The 16,350-nt window shown below is 47.1% G+C and overlaps 1 protein-coding gene across 2 annotated transcripts in view; it reads right to left on the bottom strand.

The window, feature by feature from the left end:
* Nucleotides 1–14,316, bottom strand: part of LOC309381579 (bifunctional methylenetetrahydrofolate dehydrogenase/cyclohydrolase 2, mitochondrial-like) — a 46,595-nt gene extending 32,279 nt beyond the window's left edge. For both annotated transcript variants that reach the window (XM_081932738.1, XM_081932739.1), the window contains exon 1: nt 14,187–14,316. In XM_081932738.1, the coding sequence (XP_081788864.1) occupies nt 14,187–14,305 (119 nt within the window). In that variant the 5' untranslated portion in view covers nt 14,306–14,316. The remainder of the gene's footprint in view (nt 1–14,186) is intronic.
* Between the last annotated feature and the right edge of the window lie 2,034 nt (nt 14,317–16,350).

The following is a 16,350-nucleotide window of genomic DNA, read 5'->3' as shown; positions in this document are numbered from 1 at the left end:
ATTGCTTAGTGGACGGCACCCGGAGAAGTCCCTCTCTGTGAGAGCGAATTGGTCGCAGGGATGTATGGGGCAGGATACGATCCCGCAAATAGCTAGGTCCTGTGCCATGGAGCGCTTTAAAGATAGTGATCAACACCTTGAAACGCACCCGAAAGACTACAGGGAGCCAGTGCAGCTCGCGCAGGAGAGGTGTCACATGGGAGTACCTCGTACTCCGCATCACTGCCCGCGCGGCCGCGTTCTGGACCAACTGCAGTCCTCGGGTGCATCTCAAGGGAACCCCCATGTAAAGAGCATTACAGTAATTCAGACGAGACGTCACCAGCGCATGAGTGACTGTGCGAAGGGCATCCCGGTCCAATAGGGGGCGCAATTGGCGCACCAGGCGAACCTGGTGGAACGCCCCCCTTGCCACGGCTGCCACATGGTCATCCATAGACAGCCGGGCATCTAGGAGGACGCCCAATTGCGCGCCTGCTCCACGGGGGCCAGTTGCTCGCCCCCAATGGCCAGCGATGGAGTCAGCTGGTTGAACCGAGAGGCTGGTAGCCACAGCCACTCCGTCTTGGAGGGGTTGAGTTTAAGTCTGTTGTCTCCCATCCAGACCCGTATGGCTTCCAAACACCAGGACATCACGTCACCTCGTTGGGGTGGTTCGGGGTGGAAATGTACAGCTGAGTATCGTCAGCGTACAGGTGGTATCCCGCCATAAAGCCACGGATGATCTCACCCAGCGGTTTCATATATGTGTTGAACAGGAGAGGCGAGAGGACCGACCCCTGTGGCACCCCACAAGTGAGTGGCCTCAGGGTCGACCTCTGCTCTCCTGCCAACACACATTGCATCCGGTCGGAGAGGTAGGAGCAGAACCACCGTAAAACGGTGCCCCTTACCCCCAACCCCTCCAGCCGGCGCAGTAGGATACCATGGTTGATGGTATCGAAAGCCGCTGAGAGGTCTAACAGAACCAGGATAGAGGAACAGCCCCTATCGTTGGCTCTCCAGAGATCATCAACCAACGCGACCAAGGCCGTCTCTGTGCTGTGCCCGGGTCGGAAGCCGGACTGGCGCGGGTCTAGATAGTCAGTTTCCTCCAGGTGACGCGGGAACTGCGTGGCCACCACACTCTCTACAACCTTCGCTAAAAAGGGAAGGTTGGAGACCGGACGATAATGAGCTAGCTCAGTTGGGTCCAGCGAAGGCTTCTTGAGTAAGGGCCTCACAACCGCCTCTTTCAAGGCGGCTGGTAGGAACCCCTCACTCAACGAAGTGTTCACCATTCCCAAGAGCCAGCCTCGTGTGACCTCCCAGGATGCCAGTACAAGCCAGGAGGGACACGGGTCCAATAAACATATGGTGGCTTGCAGTCGCCCACGCAACCTGTCCAAATCATCGGAGGCAACAGAGTCAAACTCCTCCCAAAATGGTCTCTCAAGACTGTCCTCGGACGTCTCCCCTGGATCACTGAGGGAGACCCATTCCCTCTGGATCTGAGCGATTTTATCCTGCAGATATTCCCCAAATTCCTCTGCCCTGCCCTGCAATGGGGCTTCCCGCGGCCTCTGTGATAGAAGGGAGCGGGTCATCCGAAACAGGGCGGCAGGGCGGTTGTCTGCGGATGCAATGAGAGCGGCACAATATCGACGTTTGGCCACCCTCAATGCCACAAGGTATGTCCTTAAATAGGCTCTTACCTGTGTTCGGTCAGATTCGGAACGAGAGGATCTCCATCTGCTCTCTAGGCGTCTCTTATGGCGTTTCATCACCCTCAGCTCCTCGGTAAACCAAGGGGCCAGGGTGGTTCTTTGCCACAGGAGAGGCCGCAGAGGCGCAACCCGGTCTAGGGCCCCGGCGGCCGCACTATTCCATGCGGCCACCAGGTCCTCCGTCAGGGAGCGGGTCAGGTCGACAGGAAGTGGCCCAAGCTCCGTCTGGAACCTTTCCGGTTCCATCAGGCGCCTGGGGCGGAACCATCTAGGACCGTGATGGTGAACCTATGGCACACGTGCCACAAGTGGCACGCGGAGCCATTTGTCAGGGCAGCGAGGCTCTGCCCTGTCAGCTGGCCAGTGCGCATGCGCGCGCTGGCCAGCTGAGTTCACCTTTTTAAAAGCTATTTTTCGCCTTCCCCAGGCTCCAGAGGCTTTATAGGAGCCTGGGGAGGGCGAAAAGAGCCTCCCCCGCCCCCCCGGAGGCTTCAGGGACCGTCCCTGAAGCCTTCGGAACGCTTAAAACCACCCTCCGAGCAAACCGGAAGTGACTTCCGGGTTGCTCGGAGCGTCATTTTAAGCGTTCCAAAGGCTTCAGGGACCGTCTGGACGGCTGAGGGAGGGGGGACTCTATGGCCTTCCTGCCATGTGTCCCGCACAGGAATCCGTCCCCTCGGGGCTTTGCGCGGGCATCGCAAGGATTAAGCCGAAAGGGGGGGGACGGGGAAAGCGAAGGGGGCTTTGTTGTCCTCCTTCTCCTTCTCCTCCTTTCCCCCTCCGGCTCGAACGCGGCGCCAGGGCCTGGCAGGCAGCAAATGAATCGGAGCCTGCCGACTGGAGGAAGAGGGTGAGAGGCGGGTCCTGTGAACGGCGGTAGCAGCGGCGGCAATAGTTGCAACTCGGCGACGGGCCGCCCCGGCTGGGAGACAAAGGAGGGGAAAAGCGGCAGCCAGCTGAGTTGCGACTATTGAGCGTGGCGCGGCGCCGCCTAAGGCTGGGATCGAGCCAGCTGCGCGGCCTGCCTGGCGTGGCGCGGCTAGAGGAGGAGGAGGAGGCGAGGGCGGCGCGACTTCCGGGTGACTTGGATGGTCGTTTTAAGAGCTCTGAAGGCTTCAGGGAAGCCTCGGGACTGTCCCTGAACAGGCACGAGACGTGCGTCTCGATCGCCCGGGCTCGGATCGCCTCTGCCGCGTGGGCCTCGGGCCCGGCATCCTTGTACCGCTCCACCCAGCCTCTGCGCACTCGCCAGCCGCCTCGATCCCTTGTGCCGCTCCGTCCTGGCGGCGGCGGCAGCAATGTGAAGGCCGGGCGAGCGTGCAGAGGCTGGGCGGAGCGGCGCAAGGGATCGAGGCGGCTGGCGAGTGCGCTGGCGAGTGCGCAGAGGCTGGGCGGAGTGGTACAAGGACGCCGGGCCCGAGGCACCACGCGGCGGAGGCGATCCGAGCCCAGGCGATCAAGACGCACCTCTCGTGCCTGTTCAGGGACCGTCCCGAGGCTTCCCTGAAGCCTTCAGAGCTCTTAAAACGACCATCCGAACAACCCAGAAGTCACTTCCGGGTTGCTCGGAGGGTGGTTTTAAGTGTTCCGAAGGCTTCAGGGAAGCCTCCGGACGTTCCCTGAAGCCTCCGGGGGCCGGGGGGAGGCTCTTTTCACCCTCCCCAGGCTCCTATAAAGCCTCTAGAGCCTGGGGAGGGCGAAAAAAGTGTGCAAAAATGGGCGCGTTGTGCACGCATGCGCACTGGGGGGCGCATTGCATTATGGGTGCGGCACGCCCGCACACGACCCCCCCGCGCTCCCCCCACTTATGGCACGCGAGCCAAAAAAGGTTCGCCATCGCTGATCTAGGACATTCTGGTTCCGCCTCCCCACGGTGGGGGGTAGTACCAGGGAAGTCAAGCTGGAGAAGTGAGTGATCTGACCATGACAGGGGTGTGATGGCTAAGTCCCCTATTCCCAGATCACTCGCCCACTGGCCAGAGATAAAAACAAGATCCAGTGTGTGACCTCCCTCGTGCGTGGGGCCCTGAATTAATTGAGTCAGGTCCATGGCTGTCATGGAAGCCATGAACTCCCGAACCACCTCGGATGCTTCTCCCATCGACGGCAAGTTGAAATCCCCCATAACTAACAGTCTGGGGGTCTCAACTGCCATCTCTGCGACCAGCTCGAGGAGTTCGGGCAGGGCCGCTGATGTATAGCAAGGAGCCAAGTATACAATCAGCAGGCCCAACTGTCTCCCTGGGCCCCACCTCACACTCAGAGACTCACACCCGGATGTCTGTGGCACAGTGAACTCTCTCGGTTCCAGACTCTCCCGTATGATCACCGCTACCCCACCACCCCTCCCCTGGGCCCGTGGCTGGTGGAATACACGGTAGCCTGGTGGGCACGTTTCCACGAGGGGCAAGCCACCCTCGTGGCCCAACCAGGTCGCCGTTATTCCTGCGAGGTCAGGCTCCCCCTCAGAAATCAGGTCTTTTATGAGGGGGGCCTTGTTGACAACAGACCTTGCATTACACAGCATCAGCCTCAGGCCCTGGCTCTGCGGATCCTGGCCACCTAGTATGCGGGGGTTGGTACAAATGACCGGGCGTGTCCAACGACCACGGTCTCCCAACCGACTGCAGGTATTATGTGTGTCCTCGCACCTACCCCTCCCTACGACCGTTGGTATAACAAAGCCCTCTGTAGGAATACATGATTGCATGTAGATAGTTCGCACTTTACAATTGTTCAAAATTATGACAGCGCTAAACAAGGGGATTTATGAGTCCCACCTCCATATTATACAGGAAGGCCGAGGGGTAGAGCACCAAATCTCCTTCCTGGACACAATCTTTGGAAGTGATCTCCAGGGTAAGTCACATGTGAGTTGGGGAGGTGCTGGAGTGCAGGCCTTGCACGAGTACTCTCAGGCTCTCTCTCTCTGAGTCACCCCATGTTCCGCTTAACAATCTACACGGTCACTTCATGACCACAATGTGGGGTCATGAAGTGGGGGTTGGGATTGTTAAGTGAAATGATCGTGTGGACACTTTCTTTAACTACCACCAGAATTGCAAGTCATAAGTAAGGACTATCTGTATCACATTGGAGGAAGAGTATGTAAAGGTACTTCTAATCTTATGTTTGTACTTGTTGGGCCTGTGATGATACTGTTGGCAAAATAGACATCTGCATATGTTGCAGGGAAAGTAGACATCTACAATTGTAGACATCTACTTTTCATATAAACATTACTATCATGTGGTGAGAATCTGCTTCAAATTGGGTGGTTGTCTGTATGAAAGTAAGGTTCTATCACTCAGTTCCTGAGAAAGTCCAGTATTAGGGACATTGTCCATGGATTTTGTTTTTTTTTAAGAAGTCTGTGGTCTTTCAGATATAGTTGGAAACATTTGAGCCAAGCGCTGGGAAAGCACAATGAATGTTTCTTTTATTTTTATTCAGAATGCAAAGCTCCTTTCATTCCTTACTCTTACATATTATTGGATGTCTAATGTTTCGTGAGGTAACTGGACAGATGAATTTTCCTAATCTAATCAATGTTTAAAGTTTCTTTGTTGTGCGTAGCATAAAAAGTAAATGTTATGCCTTTGTTCTAGGTTCCTTTCTCTTAGAGAATCCTTTTTAATGGAAAGTTTTGAAATAAAATAGTAAAGTAAATGATTTTCCTTGCCTTGATTGCTTAATTGGGGCCAAGCACACCAAGGAATGAACCTAGAAGTTGTATTAGGCCATCTGTGATAAGTGCAGTTATTCTAAGATAACATTTTGTTCTCTAAACCAATTCCACTCATTTTTGTCTTTTTCTGTCCCAATTGAATATACCTCTGAAATTTTTTTTAGTCACCATTCAGTTAATTCACTATTTTTTAATCTTCTAAAAATTGATTCACATGGGCCCAAGGGGCACTGTACGATATATACAGGTAGTCCTTGAGATACGGCAGGTGATAACAGATGCCACAAAATTATACATTATCCTGTTTTAAAGTTACAATGGCTATAGCAACCCTGTGGTTATTCACTTGCTGGAAGTAAACTCCCGTCTGGTTCCAAGCCAGGAAAAAGATGCTGAAATGAAATGGAACTAGTGTCAGCAGGAGGTTTCTGGAGCAGTTGACAAAATGGGGTTCAGAGTACGTGGGGTTTTATATATTGTTTGGGGCTTTGTGATTGAGATGACCATTCCTGTGTAAGAATGTGTCCTTTAATATTTTAATGGCTGTTGCCAGATTCCTATGGGTGTAGGGGTCATGGCTGGCTCTACAGACAAAAGGGAAAATGCAAATACTAGCTATTTGTCTGAGCTAACCTTGTTAGCTTTGGCTTGCCCAATTGTGTTGCTTATTTGGACTCTCCTTGTTATGAATAGATTGGTCCAGTCTTTCTGCATGGATACAAAATTTTAAAGACCAGCCTCTTCAAGCTTCTGCTTGAGGTTGTTTTCCTATGGCAGGAAGACTGGGGCTGTTTTCTGTTTTTTGTTAAGATTTTTTCTCCTCTTCTCCTTTAGGGGAAATATTCTGTCTTGCCTCTTTTTAATAAGAAGAATAAATAATATTTTAATCTGGACAGGGGCCTTCCTTTACATCCTTACGAGTGACTGATCACAGGGATCCTGCAGGACCCACCACTCTCTTCCCTCATCCTACTCTGCCGGGACACTGCAGCGCTTTGGCCTGCCCCAATCTCATTTACCTTTTAAAGCTATTCAAACCTCATGTTTGGGAAGTAATGCAAATCATGTGTCCCTGGACCACTAGGCAGAGACTTGAAGATAGGTGGCCTCTTTTGTCCAGCTGCTGGTGGACAAGGAGAAAATGGTGGCTGCCATAGAAAGTGCTTTGTTTTTCTGCTTTAACAAGATCTTCATAGCCACTAAGGAAGCTTCTGAATACTGCAGGAAGCTTTTGCAGCATTCTGCATATCTTGTTAAGGCAGTAAAACTAAAGCAGGTTGTCCCCAGGCCGCATGGTGACAACCTAAACACAACCACCATTTTATCCCTGCCTACTTGTGGGTGTGGACAAAACGGTGGTGGCCAGACAAACTGCTTCATTTTTCTGCCTTAACAAGTTCTGCACAGGGTTGCAAAAGCTTCTGAATGCTGCAGAAAAGCTTCTGTGTGCCTTATTAAAGAAGCAGAACAAACCAGTGTATCCCTGGGCCAAACTGTGGTGTAGTGTGAGAGGGACAAAATGGTGGTCACTTCTAGAATTGCACCATGTGGCTGTGCAAAGAAGTGAACCACCCAAGCGCTCTAGAAGGCCTTGGAGTTCTTCAAAAGGTAATGAGGAGGATGTTTAGCCTGATGAGATGGGAATCAGCATCCCATGCTATTTAAAAACCTGCCCATTTGTTTAACAATTCATTGGGCAGAGCAGGGATTGGGGGAGGTCATAAAGTGAGACACTTCACCTAATGACAGTTATGACATGAGACCATTATGGGCAGGCACCTTTATCATCATATCTCAAGAACTACTTGTGAGTGTGCTTGAAGCTACTGGTTTCCATATAGTACTAGTTTTTCATTTTTTTTTTCATTTTGTTTTCAGAACTTAGGAAACATGGAAGAAGCCAAGGGAATCCTGTGTCAGGCCTACAGTTTTCTTTTGGATCTTTGGCTGCCACACTTTCTATTATTCTACTATGCCTTTTTCTATTTTGGGAAAATGGGAGGGGGGATTGTACAGAGTTACTCACTGTGTAGCCAAAACAAAATTATTCCTAGAAAGCCAAGGTCATGTCTCTGCACCTCAGCACCTGACAGGAACTGGATGGGTGGAACTGCCAGCATGGCAGTGGAAGATTGGACCATGTGATGGAATTGTGGGTGTGAGGCAAGATCTTGAAATTTCAACTAGGTGGAGAAAACCTGGAAGCTTTCAGATTAGAGTTTTCCCAGATGTGCCAACATGACTCTCTTAATAAATTGGAACTTCGAGCAATACGTTGCCTTGGACATCTATATCATCATTTATTTTTGGATGCTATTTGGAACCCTGACATCCTGCTGGGCACACTGACATCTGCAATCATCATGGGGATTTTTATACTCCTGTTATATATCAATTGAACGTATTCTTTTTATTCTCTCATCACTATAATTCTCACAAACAATAAGAAGCTCCAATGCAGATTCTGCTTGTATTCAATTATTGATAATTGATAATAACAAATTATTAATAATAACATAAATTATTAAGTTAGCATATTGTTCAACACTTTTTTTTGCAGGCCACCATTTTACAAATATAAACATGCAGAAGAATTTAAAAATATAATTCACAAACAAACAAACAAAACTATGTATAGATGTAAAACTATCTACCTCTTCTTTCTGAAAATATTCTGAAATATTTTTAGAAAATTGAAATAGCATCTTTTCTATTCTTCACTTAGTTAAATCACTACATATATTCTAATCTTGAATGTATGCAAAAAGAATATGTAATGGACAAGCCACAGGTTTCCAGTTCTAAGCCCTGTTACACTCCAAAGTCTAATATTTTTCTCATTCCACAGGGCTCAACTGATTACAGACAACATAGGACGAAAATAAAACACATTTCTATGCCATTGATTTCTGGAAAATTATTGCCTATAAAATTCATAGTTTTTATAGAATCAGATTGTCCCTGGATAAATGTTGAAGGATCCAATCTGAGTTGATCATCAGGACCAAAGGTTTATTCTTCCAAGGTTTCGGGCTTGTGCTGGAGCCCATCATCAGTTCCCATACCCCCTTCCCCTCACAAAAGATGTACCTTGTATGTATTAGAGAGGGAATATGAAAAGTTAAATTGTTCCTATATCACTTCTGCTGTTTTAAAGTATAAATTTATATTTTAGCATAAACATTGGTCTACTCTAGGTGGAAGGCCAGTCAGGGTTTTAATATATCTGAATGTACAATATTTTTCAAGCCACATTCCTTCTTTATTTTATGGCATATCATTCTTCCAAAATAATTTTAACACTGTAATACAAACATGACTAAAATACACTACATGTAAAAAGCACAAACACCCAAAGACATGTAGAATTATCTCAAATGACCCCCTAGTAAAATTATTACAAGCCAAATAAATGCAGCATTATAGATGTCTCAGTTTCATTAAAAAAAACTGTCCCAAAACTATTTAAGCATAAATACCACAATTTTATTCTGCTAAATATCTGAAAAAAATAATTGCATTTATTCATAAAGGCCTTTTTTAGTTATCATAAGGAAATAATTCTTTTTGGGAACAATATACATCTCTCTCTCTGTCTCTCTTTTCTATTTGGATTCTACTTCCAGCAAAAGCTGGACAAACTATACAACCCTGGCTTGTTTTTTCCAAACAGTTTACAAATGGAAGTGAAATGGGTGATGGCGCGAACACAGTTTCAGATATTGTCTTATAAGAAAGTGAATGAGGAACAAAGCAGAAATACTTATACAGAAGGTTTCAGCAAACTGCTTATTGATGGTGCCAAATTTCTGAATGGCCTTGATAGATAAATCGATCTTTGCAATGACAAATCAAGAAGCTAAACTCATGCAGTTAAGATCTATGCAGTCATTGTTCTTCCTGATTAGTCAATTATCTATTATACAGGGATATCTCTGGTGTCACATCTGAACCTGGACTTGCACATTGTGTCAAGAAAAGCCAAGATCACAAATCCATTTGAGAACAGCTTACAAATAGTTCCTTAAAATGCAATGCAGCACAGTCCTAAGGTTGATATAAAAACCACATATCCATTTATGCTTTGCCATCTGATTTGAGCAATGAAGCAGGAATGTCAAGACTGGCCAAAAACTTTTGATATGAGTTGTCTTTAAAAAGAAAAATAAATCATACAGTGGCTTTGAAAATCTTCATTCCTGTTATAATAGAGTGACTGATTACCTCCTCCAGAATAATAATATTAAACTGTTAATGACGATGCTTATGATTACAGGTAATGTTGACTTATAACCATTTAGTGATTGAAGTTACCATGACACTGAAAAAAGTGAATGTTTTTCACACTTATGACCACTTCAGCATCCCCATGGTCACATGACCAAAATTCAGAAGCTTGGCAACTGGCACACATTTATGATAGCTGCAGTGTCCTTGAGTCATGTGATCACCTTTTGCAACCTTTTGACAAGCAAAGGCAAAGGGGAAGCTGGGGCCACTTAACAACTGTGTTACTAATTTAACAATTGTAGTAATTTACTTAACAACTGTGGTAAGAAAGATCATAAAATGGGGCAAATTTCTCTTGTCTTGCTTAGCCATGAAAATTTTGGGCTAAATTGTGATCAAAAGTCGAGGACTATCTTGTATTCCAGTCCTGACAGAAAATAATATCTGACCATCTACCTCAATTTTTTAAAGTTCACATTTCTGACACTCTCACTCCCTCCGAACAGCAAGAGATTAAGGCACCAAGTTAGTAAGTAAGTGACCACCCATCTTAGCCATGAAAGTCAGTTGAGTGACCTTGGGCCAGTCTCTCTCTCTCAGCCCAACTTACCTCACAGAATTCTTGTGGTGAAAACTATAGATGACCAGGCTTAGCCCAAGGTAGGGGTCAAGCATGTCATCAGTCTTGACTCCCTGTGCACCCACAAGAGATCTAAGTCCAGCCTATCTTGAATTCAGTTGACTCTTATCTGGCGGCAATTTGCTTTGACCATTAGTAGTTCAGATTCTTGTAGAGAGTGCTAGCATGCATTAAACCTGTTTGCATTTGAACCATCTTGCTTCCTGATTTCTTGTGTCTGACAAAAGGAGGACGAAGGAGTATTGTGTTCACTGTCTTGTTTTTAAAAATAATGAAGCAGGATACAAATAAATAATAATAAATAAACTATAGATTGTTCTACCTGCCTACTAATAGCTGCACTGGCTACCTGTGGCCTTTCGGGTGCGTTTCAAGGTGTTGATTGTCATCTTCAAAGTGCTCCATGGCTCGGGACCTAGTTATTTGCGGGATCGCATTCTGCCCCATACATCCCTGCGACCAATCCGCTCTCACAGAGAGGGCCTCCTCCTGGTACCATCCGCTAAACAGTGCGGGCGGGCGGTGCCTAGGAGTAGGGCCTTCTCTGTGATGGGCCCAACCCTCAGGAATGACCTCCCCCCCCCCCCCCGATATTAGAACCACCTCTGATCTCCGCTCCTTCCGCAAGAAACTCAAGACCCACCTGTTTCGAGTAGCAGGTCTGGCTTAATTACAACCATAATTGTAACTGCATTTAACATCTATTCAAACCTTCCTGGATGGCTTTTTAAATTTTATATTGGGGTTTTAATGGGTTTTTAAATTGCTCTTAATATTTAAATTGGTTTTGGGATTTTATAACAGACCGTGTGTGTGAGTTGTTTATGTTGCATGTCTTATGTCTTATGTCATTTTATTGTTTTGATTACGAATGGTCTGTACACCGCCCCGAGTCCCTACGGGGAGAGGGGGCGGTCTATAAATTAAATAAACTATAAACTACAAACTATAATATAGGAGAGTAAAGAATGGATCAACCCTTTAACTTTGCTCTGTTCTACTTTTGGTGTCCTTAGAAATATTTGTCTATGATATGTGTTCTCACAATATCTGATTAATGAAAAAATATGAATTCAGACAAGAAGTTGCAACATTAAGCACAGAACAGCACAAATGAAGAATGTAGAACTTTTAAAAAACAAACTAACCTTCTTAGCGAAGGTTGTTGAGAGTGTGGTGGCGCAACAGTTCCCTCGACACCTGGAGAAAATTATCTATCTAGACCCGCGCCAGTCCGGTTTTCGGCCCGGCCACAGCACTGAGACGGCTTTGGTCGCGTTGGTGGATGATCTCTGGAGGGCGAAGGATGGGGGTTGTTCCTCCATCCTAGTCCTGTTAGATCTCTCAGCAGCTTTCGATACCATCGACCATGGTATCCTACTGCGTCGGCTGGAGGGGATGGGGGTGAGGGGCACCGTTTTACGGTGGTTCTCCTCCTTCCTCTCCGGTCGGACGCAATGTGTGTTGACGGGGGAGCAGAGGTCGACCCTGAGGCTGCTCGCGTGCGGAGTGCCACAGGGCTCGGTCCTCTCACCTCTCCTGTTCAACACATACATGAAACCGCTGGGCGAGATCATTCGAGGATTCGGGGTTGAGTGCCATCTGTATGCAGATGACACTCAGCTATATATCTCTACCCCGAACCACCCCAACGAAGCCGTTGAGGTGATGTCCCGGTGTCTGGAAGCCATCCGGGTCTGGATGGGTGACAACAGACTCAAGCTCAACCCTTCCAAGATGGAGTGGCTGTGGCTACCGGCGCCCCGCTTTAGCCAGTGTGTTCCATCTCTGGCCATCGGGGGGGAACAACTGCCCCCGGTGGATAGGGCACGCAATTTGGGCGTCCTCCTAGATTCCCGGCTGGCGCTAGATGATCATGTGACAGCCGTGGCTAGGGGGGCGTTCCACCAGGTTCGCCTGGTGCGCCAATTGCGCCCCCTACTAGAGCGGGACGCCCTTCGCACAGTCACTCAGGCCCTGGTGACTTCCCGCCTTGATTACTGCAATGCTCTCTACATGGGGCTCCCCTTGAGATGCACCCGAAGGCTCCAGCTGGTTCAGAATGCAGCCGCGCGGGCTATTATGGGGAGTACTAGGTACTCCCATGTAACACCGTTCCTGCGCGAGCTGCACTGGCTGCCTGTGGCTTTTCGGGTGCGTTTCAAGGTGCTGATTGTCATCTTTAAAGCGCTCCATGGCTCGGGACCTAGTTACCTGCGGGATCGCATTCCAACCCACACATCCCTGCGACCAATCCGCTCTCACAGAGAGGGACTCCTCCGGGTACCTTCCGCTAAGCAGTGCGGGCGGCGGTGCCTAGGAGTAGGGCCTTCTCTGTGATGGGCCCAACCCTCTGGAATGACCTCCCCCCCCCCCGATATTAGAACTACCTTGGACCTCCGCTCCTTCCGTAAGAAACTCAAGACCCACCTGTTTCGACTAGCCGGCCTGGCCTAATTGTAATTACAAGTAACACTTACTACTGACCTTCCTGGATGGCTTTTTAAATTTTAAATTTTGGGGTTTTAAATTGGTTTTAGAATTGTTTTAATTATTTAATTAGTTTGGGTTATATATATAGACTGTATGTTTGTGTTGTTCTGTCTGGTGTTTTATATCATGTTTTGTTGTTTTTATATATGAACGGTCTGTACACCGCCCCGAGTCCCTGCGGGGAGAGGGGGCGGTCTATAAATTTAATAAACCTAAACCTAAACCTAAACCTAACAGATGTGGCATCACAAGGGAGTGCTATCTATTGGGGATGCTCATTTATAAAACTGCAGTCATGGACAAATCAAATATTTTGAATGCATTTTCCTTTAGATAATGCATAATCCATCCTTCCTCAAAAAAGAAAGGAAAATTTCCTAACTAACAGCAATATTATCATGATGAGTTTCAAACAATGCAATCCACAGTTAGACATAACATATAAATGAAGGAGCATTATTCCAATATCTCAGAGGTAGCCACAAAGAAGAGGGAGTCAAACTATTCTCCAGGGCACCTGAGGGTAGAACAAGAAGCAATGGGTGGAAACTAATCAAGGAGAAAAGCAACTTAGAATTGAGGAGAAATTTCCTGACAGTGAGAACAATTAATCAGTGGAACAGCTTGCCTCCAGAAGTTGTGAATGCCCCAACACTGGAAGTCTTTAAGAAGATGTTGGATAGCTATTTGTCTGAAATGGTATAGAGTTTCCTGCCTAGGCAGGGGGTTGGACTAGAAGACCTCCAAGGTCCCTTCCAACTCTACTATTGTATTGTATTGTAAGGAGTGTTGTTACAAAATCAGGGGCATACAAGAAACTGGACCTCTAACTATCCATCACTGAAATATCTTTTTCATGAGAAGTTGAGGTACCTATATAGCTGACATAAGAAGGAAGATGCAATGACGAATAGTCGTCACTAACAAGTCCCAGCTGTCACGTTTCTTCATCTCTTCTGCTCCACTTTAGTTTCAAAACCTAGAGATTAGGGATTCACGCGACTTAATGAGCTGCTTAGCGAGTAAATAAACAGTCCTAAAAATACAAAACTGAACCTGTGGCGGAAATGTCCTCTCCACTCATGAGCTGTGACTCTCCTCGAAGTGGGTGCAAGAGGTCTCTCTGTCTCTCTCGGGCCTTTTGGAGCGGAGCGCGGACCCACGTTGGTTTCTCAGCGTTTCCGTTCCGGAGGCGCTCAGACGCGCGGTTCCCTACCGGATTGAACCTCCAGTCACACCTTCATGGCTGGAGAGAAGCCGGCAACTGAGTTACCTCGGCAGTCCCTCCTTCGGTTCCTTTACTCCTTTCTGCTTTCTCTCCCGCTCGACAAGCGCAAAGACACAGCCTCCAAGCATTGCTCGTTTGCAACCTAAAGCCGGGGAAGGCTTAACGCTCCCTGAAAACCGTCCGACCCTTCGCATTTCCTACCTGGTGCCGCCCCGGCTGCAATTCTTAGAGGTGTTTCTTACGCCCGGCAAGAGGAAGAAGCCTCCCTGCCGTCTCCCTCGTAGCAGTAGGAGACGGCTGGGGACGCTTGTCGCCGCCATAGCGAGGTCCTGGGTGCTCAACCACCCGGCTGCCTTTCAATCCGGCCCCGCCTTCTTCCTGCGCCGCTCCGAATTGGCTGCGGAGATGCTCTGCCTGCGCAGCCAGAGGCAATTATTTTTGAGAACTGACCTGCGATATCTTTTGGGATAGGAAAGAGAATCTTTCCCCCAGAGAATAGAAGGCTGAGCAGATACAACTCTGCAATCCATGAGCAAAGAGCTTTTTTAGGAGGAGCAATGAAGACCAATCACGGAGGCCCCTGTCTCCAAAATATAGTTTAATACTAGTACAAATTATTAATTGATAAGAGGATTGTCCTTCAAGACAGGCACATCACACATTATAGCATAATATCAAGAAAGGCTGCCTCTCACCCACCCCGGATACATTGTTTTTGTGGCAGATTAAAGCTACCATGTTTGGCATGCAATCTTTCACCCCCACCCCAGTGACTGCTTCATGGCAGCAAAGACATACTGAAAACTCTATTGCTTTCCTAGTGTACATTGTGACCTTGCCACTCAAAACATGGTAACCTCATACATGGACTCCTGTTTACTTGGCTGAGTATTCTAATGGACAAAAAGTGATGCAGTATATGGATTCAATGAACATTTTCTCCCTATACCTTAAATCAAACCAAATCTTTATTATGGCCAGCAGAGGGAAGCAAGTACTGTAATGGTACTGTAGTTACAGTTTGCCATCTCAATAACAACCTTGTGAAGTTTGCTGGGCTGAGAAAAAAATGACTGGCTGAGAAAGGTGCGTCTTATATTCTGAAAATATGGGTAAATAAATTAGCTATCACGCAGATTTCTTGGGAGAAAAAGAGTATCAAAATAGTTATATAATCCAGAAAGAAGGCATCCATGTTTTTGGCTTTCTTGCCAGCAATGTTCTAGGGAAAGATAGTTTAAATTATGATCATAGAAGAATCAGTTAGCATTAGGAACATCAATCAATTACCTGACTTAAAACATCAAGGGAAGAAAGAGTGAAGACAAATTCAGGTTTACAGCAAATGAGAGCAGGTTTGGTCTAGTGGTTAGGGCTCTGGGGTAAAAATAAGGAGATATGAGCTCTACTTCTGCATTAGCAAGATAGCCAGCTGGCTATCATTTTCCCCCCCTCAAAAAAGAGTCTGAAAATCTGGGTGTGTCTTATACACTGAATACAGCATTTTTGGCCTCCTGAAACCCTGTCCCCTTTGCAAAAATGGCTGTGCATAGACTTTAGGAGGCTTCCAGAGTGCTCCTGGGTGCTGGGGAGGGCAAATATCAGCAAAAAACAGGCCATTTTTGCCCCTTCAGCCCCCAGGAGCACTCTATAAGCCTCCTAAAAGCTATGCATGCCCCTTTTTTTGACAAAAAGAGCCCGTTTTTGCAAAAAAAAACCTGGCTATTTTGGGGAGGTCTGCAAAGTGTAAAAACTTTTTTTAAAAAGTTGCCTCTTCAAAATCTTGGTGCGTCTTATACTCCAGTGAGTCTCATACTCCGAAAAATGTGGTATATCTGGTAGGGCGCTTTATAATCTTTAAGCATGAGCAAGTGCAAAACATGGAAGACCTTGTATCTTGTATCTAAAATGGTCTAGATTTTGCACCAGATCATATTTTAGGTCAAAAGCCACTTTTCAGGTTGGCATGATACTATTACATGAAAATACTTATAGTATTAAAAAGGAATCACTTATCATAAACTATATTATCATAAAAATTCCACCATAAGCCCATGCCACAGCCAAATAATAATAGTTTGTTCCGGAAGAAAGCAGAATGTGCAGAATGGTCAATGTGCAAAGGCTTCGCAATCTGCTACTTTGCCTGAAGATTCATCCAAACCAGGATGGCCGTGACACTTGCTCCGGGTTCCGAAGGCGCCAAACTCCAGATCACGGATGCCATGTCCACAAACAAGCAACTCTCTCCCTACCAAAGCAGCCAACGGCACACAAGGCAGGAAGTAATGCCATTGCCATCTGGGTAAGGCAGAAAAGTCCTTGGCATTGTGCAAAAGGCAGCTGCAGACCTAATGGAAATCTC

Source organism: Natrix helvetica (assembly GCF_964273705.1).
Source record: "Natrix helvetica genome assembly, chromosome: Z".
Classification (NCBI taxonomy): domain Eukaryota; kingdom Metazoa; phylum Chordata; class Lepidosauria; order Squamata; family Natricidae; genus Natrix; species Natrix helvetica.
This window is presented reverse-complemented; position numbering and strand designations above follow the sequence as displayed.